The sequence below is a fragment of the Cynara cardunculus genome, assembly GCF_001531365.2.
Source record: "Cynara cardunculus var. scolymus isolate 2C chromosome LG 10, CcrdV1, whole genome shotgun sequence".
Lineage (NCBI taxonomy): Eukaryota > Viridiplantae > Streptophyta > Magnoliopsida > Asterales > Asteraceae > Cynara > Cynara cardunculus.
This window is the reverse complement of record NC_037537.1, coordinates 17,090,838-17,096,775: the sequence shown is the minus strand read 5'-3', so window position 1 is coordinate 17,096,775 and position 5,938 is coordinate 17,090,838. Positions and strand designations below refer to the sequence as shown.

Here is a 5,938-nt window from a genome sequence, read left to right as displayed (position 1 = left end):
CTTATTGCCACCATCAATTTGGCGAGGTCGGCAATACCGTTTAAGTTGGCAAATCTGACATCGTTATAAACAGAATGATAGTAGATGTCAAGTTCGTGCTCAAAAATGATCATTTCCTTGTCTTCAAAATCTCATGGATACATCTGACTCAACTTCAATAGGCTTGATTTGTTAAACTGAGAAAATGAATTGCATGGATTCAAAGCTGCCGTATTTTGAAGCAAGTAGGTGTTTATCTCATCAAAACGATCACCAAACTCTCGAATCTACGTATCCAAAACAGTGTTGAATATATCAAAACGATCACCAAACTCATACCACTTACCTAGGTCCGTATATGGTTCAAAGAAATATCAGGATCCATCGATCTCAACTATTTAATAAATAAAGTTATATAATTATATGTAAAAAATAAAAATATTAGTGTTGAATTTTGTTGATATTCTTATTTTATTAAGATAAGACTGATATAACGAAAAATAGAATAAAATAAAATAAAATAACAAAGGTCGTTAGAAGAAACTTTGAATCCTCTCGTTATGACAAGCATATAAATAGGAAAGGGTCATCAACGGTGGCCACTAAAACTTGAAACCGGTATTAGGGAAAACGAAACTCCGGCGGCCGCCGCCCTTGAAACCACCCATTTCATACCTACCCACTTCCACGTCGGATTTTTCTGACACTTATCACTAGGTTCCTTGTATCCATACCCGTAATTCCTTCAATATTCATGGGCATTTTCGGTAATTCATCCTCAATCTCTCTCTCATGCTTTATATAAAGCTCCGCTCTTCTTCCCACTTTCTCTCTCACCTTTCACTTCCATCTTTCTTTTTTTGGCTCTGGTTTCCAAAACAAAATTGAAAATTTTGATCCTTGTTTGTCAGCTCAAGTTGCGGATACTCATAGATAATTATTTGATATTGAATGAATGCGAGCTGATTCCGTTCATATTTGCTCAAAGTCTGATCAGTTTGTTTCCTTATTTGCTGTTTGTGTTTGGATTCTTACGAGTTTAATTATGTATTGTTGTTCACGAATCACGAAAGATACAACAATCTGAAAAATCCGTTTGAATTCAATCACATTTGTTACTTGGAGATACGGAATTTCATTGGCTGTTTGGGATTTGGTTGAGTGCGAGCCGAATCTGTTCAGATTTGGCTGAAAGTTTGATCCGTTGGTTTAGTTGTTTGCTCTCTGTTATACAATCTGTTTTTGGATTTGTGCGAATTTGATCATGTATGGTGATGGTGGCTCGTCGGATGCGATTGCGAGAGATATGAATTCTCTGCTGCATTCATCTACGTTTAAGCATCGATCCGAAGGTGAGTTTGCGAAGATCAAGGAGTTGATTTCTTCAGATTCGTATTCCAACTACAATGATCATGAGCATAATCACAATCACAATCACAATCTCAGTCGGAATCAGAACCAAAATCAGAATCATCAGCGACATGACCTCGGCGGACAAAATGAAAGCTCATTAATGCGCTACCGCTCTGCTCCAAGCTCCTTTTATGCGAATCTACTCGACGAAAGTGGATGCGATGATTTTCTCGCTCCTGTAGACACCTCGTCAAACCACGAGCCAGAGGAAAGGTTTTTCTCCAGTAATCAGCAGCAACAACAGAAATTCAGATCGGATTCCCATGAATTTTTACAGTATGCATCAACATCAGCATCTATGAAGCTAGAAACAAAAGAAGCAGGGATTCAGAAGTTGGATCTCCCGCCGGTGTCTACGGCCATGTACGGTGGTAGTTCACAGCAAGCACCACATTTCTCACCATGCAACGGTGATGGTAACTACACTAATCATAACAATTTGGGGAGTTCGTCAACATTTAGAACGATGAATTCAACAAGCACGAATCTCATTAGACAGAGTAGCTCTCCGGCTGGACTTTTGTCCTCCTTGAACGCTGAAACTGGTAATTTTCAGTTTTTTATTAAATCACTTGTTTATTTCAACTTGCAAACCTTCAAACACACTCCCCACTCACTCTACACCAATTGTTGTTCTCTGAAGTTTAGAGAAGCTGTTATAATTATTATTTAAATTTCTATTTTAATTTTCACACTTTCTAAGTCATCTTTGTTTATTTCAACTTGTAGACCTTCAAAAACAATTAGTTTATACTCCCTCCAATGAATTCGATGCATTGTTTTTTTAATCTTTAGAAAAAACAATTTCCAATAGAAAAGGTTAAAAGAATTTAATTGAAAGCCTATTGGTGGCATTTGGATTATTGCTATATGCATCCTATACAAATCAAATATTTTATATTAAAATATATATATATATATATATATATATATATATATATATATATTTGATGTTGATGTTTGTGAAAAAGATATTAACATATTGGAGTTCATTTAGTCTTAGGATGTATTTAAGCAACCATTTTGTAATGATTAAGCTATTAACTGCAATATAAATAAAATGCTTTATGAAAACTTAACATAAAAAAAGTTGGCCAAATCTTGCATAATTGTAGTTGACTTAATTTGTTTGCCTTTTAGATCTTAGAAAGATCAATAAGAAGTCAACTAAAAATATAATAAAGGGTTGTTAACTGTCAATATTTTATATATAGAATTTAGTATGTTATTTAACAATGTTTTATAACGTATAATACTTTTTAAAAGCGTTATGCATCAAATTTACATGGCATGGAACATAGTGAACAATTGTTATGGAGTACTTTATGCAAAGTGTTGTATGTGTTGTTTGTAATTGAGAACGATTCTTGATGTGGAAGCTAGTATGTTTTAATATGTTCTTTAATATGAATAGACCAAATTGGATTCTCATGATATCCGGTCTTTTGCAGGTAGGAGAGACGTGGATAAAGGCAATCCGTCAAGCGGGTTGAATAATAATCATATCAGTTTCTCATCACAGCCATCTTTATCTCCAATGTACTTGCCTCAAATTGTTGAAAACACGAATGAAATGAACGATTCCCCATATAGGAGCTTGAAAAGGACAAGAGACGGTGATTCAAAGATGTTCCATAGCTCTATAACGATGGACACAGAGGTCTCCATTGATTTCTTGATTCTAAAATATCCTGGTGTATTGTATATATGCTATTAATTGCATCTTGAGCCACATATGATGTTTGTTGCTTCAGAGTGGAGCATCTGGACATTATACTCCAAGTTTAATTCACCATACAAGCTTGCCAAAAACTTCTTCAGAAAAGGCAGTTGTCGAAAAGTTCTTGCGATTTCAACAAGACTCGATTCCTTGCAAGACACGTGCAAAAAGAGGATGTGCGACGCACCCGCGGAGCATTGCCGAAAGGGTACAAACATCTTAACTTTCATATAGTGATACCATTTTTTATCATTTTTTTCTAATTGTTTTAATATTGACTTCATAGGCATAATGTCTATAATGCACACCATGCATATAATTGAGTCTTAGAAAATTTAAATAATAAATGACATAATCATATAGGTAGTCATTGTCATCCATTAGTTCAACATCCTCATACACCTTAATTTTTACCATCTCAAAGTGATTCGGCAAGGTATTAATGAAATTTTACCTGACTATCAAGGGCAAATAATAAATCTCATCCAATGTATTACAATTTTTTAAATAAAAAAGGTATTCTAAATATATTCTTTTTTATTTGATTATATAGATATTTAATACTACATCTATATTCATTAACTCTACAAACTATACACATATATTTTAAATTTTCATGATAGCCTAAAAAATTGTATTGTTTAAACCAATTTATAGTTCGTAGTTAAGTCGTGTGTTTTAATTAAATAGTAACGTGAAAACCAAAAACTAATGATTTCATGCGACCTGATTATTTTAACTTAGATAAATGAAAACTGAAAATCATGAAAAGAAAATCTTTAAAGTTGGATTCGGGGTTCCATATGAAAATTGTGGGGTCGAAAGTTGGGCCAAACTACCATGGTTGTTTGTCATCAAGCTTGGAAAGCCAAGAGCTGCCTTTTCATGCATATCTTAATTATGAGCCCATAACTTCTAATGGATCCAGCGTTATGACGATTTTAAGTTGGGTTCCTTTATTGCTTGTTTTTCTTTCCCTTATAGGTCCATAAAAGCATCGACTAATGTGAAGGGTTAACATGTACAATATTTGCAGGTTAGAAGAACCCGAATAAGTGATAGAATGAAAAAGCTACAAGAGCTTTTCCCTACCATGGACAAGGTACATGTTTGGACCTCAACGATATCTATACTTTTAGTTTATTAGGAACCATGCTAGCTTCCTTATAATTTACTTACATTATAAGAGCATCCACAATGGTGAAGATATTTCACTAACGTTTTCAAAGAAAAAGGGGACCTACGAACTTAACTTGTCAAACAAAACAAGCTTGGGAAGAGTTTGTACATTTACAAGTAAAAAGGTGAAATCTATTGTCACAAGTTTTTTCCAATATGATGTGTTCAACAAGCTCTTCAAAAAGCTTGGAAAAATGTAGGTAATCAAGTAATCATGATGAAAACTGATCATGTTTTTCTTTAACCATTTGTAGCAAACAAGCACAGCAGACATGTTAGATTTGGCTGTTCAATACATTAAAGATCTCCAAAAGGATTTGCAGGTACACCAATATTATCATCAATAAGCCTCTCTTCTTTTTCTGCTCCAAAAAATGTCAAATCTAGAATGAATATAAACCATATTCATTCTATCAAGGAAAGGATTTACCTATTTTTATTTAATTATTTTCGTGAACTTTCTTTTGTCCGGCATGTAGACCCTCAACAATGCTCGAGCAAGGTGCACATGTTCAAGCAAATAATTACAAATAGGTTCGACCACATAACTTGCTTTCAGTTAAGCTTTAGCATTGAAGAACATGAAAAGATCCACAGGCCGGTGTGTAGCAAACCGTATGTATATTCATCCATTTTAAACTTAATTCATTTATATATGTCATTTAATACTCTAGATTTTCCTTATGTTATCTTTGATGTCATAATAAGTGAAAATATAATTAGGGTCCCGTATAGGATGAAAATTAAGATGGGACCCTTATAATAAGGTATGTGATCGATGTAAACAAATAATATCTTTTTTATAGACGATTGATATAGTTTAGGTTTATTAGATCACACATTCTACTTTGAGTTTGAGGATTATGGACAATCCCGGTCATCCAAGGTTGGACCGATGTGATTAGTTTTGTAAACACATGAATGCATATATATATATATATATATATATATATATATATATATATATATATATATATATTTGTCATTTGAGATTTTATTAGACTTATTTATGTTGATAACTCACTCAATCCTGATAACAATACCATTTCAACGTCATTTTATGATGCTAAATTAGCGAGGGAATTAGTTTTTTCGGAACTTCCCTCGCTGATCTGCGAGGGATCAGCGAGGGAAATTTTCCCTCGCAGATCAGCGAGGGAATGAGTTTTTTGGAATATCCCAGCGAGGGATCAGCGAGGGAATTTTTCCCTCGCAGATCAGCGAGGGAATGTGTTTTTTGGAATTTCCCTCGCTGATCTGCGAGGGAAAAATTCCCTCGCTGATAGTCGTCGCTGATACCTTGTTTTCTAGTAGTGGAAACCTGTGAAGACATGGTTACAAATTATTTTAATCGATCATGTTTATTTTTCCTATTGATAGGTTTGATGTACAATTATGTTTTCTAGAATCCTCTAGATATATTTTTTGGATCTCTATTTTCACAAATATGAAGCATGGTAAAGTTGATTCCTTAATCAATTATTAATGATGACAGTTTAATCATACATATGGTCTTCACAAACATGCAATTAGTTATACTTTTACAACTAGATGAAACTTTCCTTTTTGATTGAAAAAGAAAAGGAAAGGTGATTTGGTTCCACAAAAGGAGAAGTAGCCTTTCTCCATAAGAAATGGTCAACATTT

At 33.8% G+C, this 5,938-nt stretch overlaps 1 protein-coding gene across 2 annotated transcripts; it reads left to right on the top strand.

The window, feature by feature from the left end:
• The first annotated feature begins 871 nt into the window (after positions 1 to 871).
• LOC112519550 (transcription factor bHLH130-like) lies at positions 872 to 5,215 on the top strand. Of its 2 annotated transcripts, XM_025127744.1 has the most exons (7): positions 1,328 to 1,331; positions 1,426 to 1,937; positions 2,844 to 3,052; positions 3,147 to 3,320; positions 4,149 to 4,214; positions 4,546 to 4,614; positions 4,771 to 5,215. In XM_025127744.1, exons 2-7 carry the CDS (start codon positions 1,493 to 1,495, stop codon positions 4,813 to 4,815), a joined length of 1,008 nt encoding a protein of 335 aa, XP_024983512.1. In that variant the 5' UTR covers positions 1,328 to 1,331; positions 1,426 to 1,492; the 3' UTR covers positions 4,816 to 5,215. The 2 variants fall into 2 exon arrangements, with proteins under 2 accessions (XP_024983510.1, XP_024983512.1); XM_025127742.1 differs by having other exon boundaries at positions 872 to 1,937.
• Positions 5,216 to 5,938: the final 723 nt, after the last annotated feature.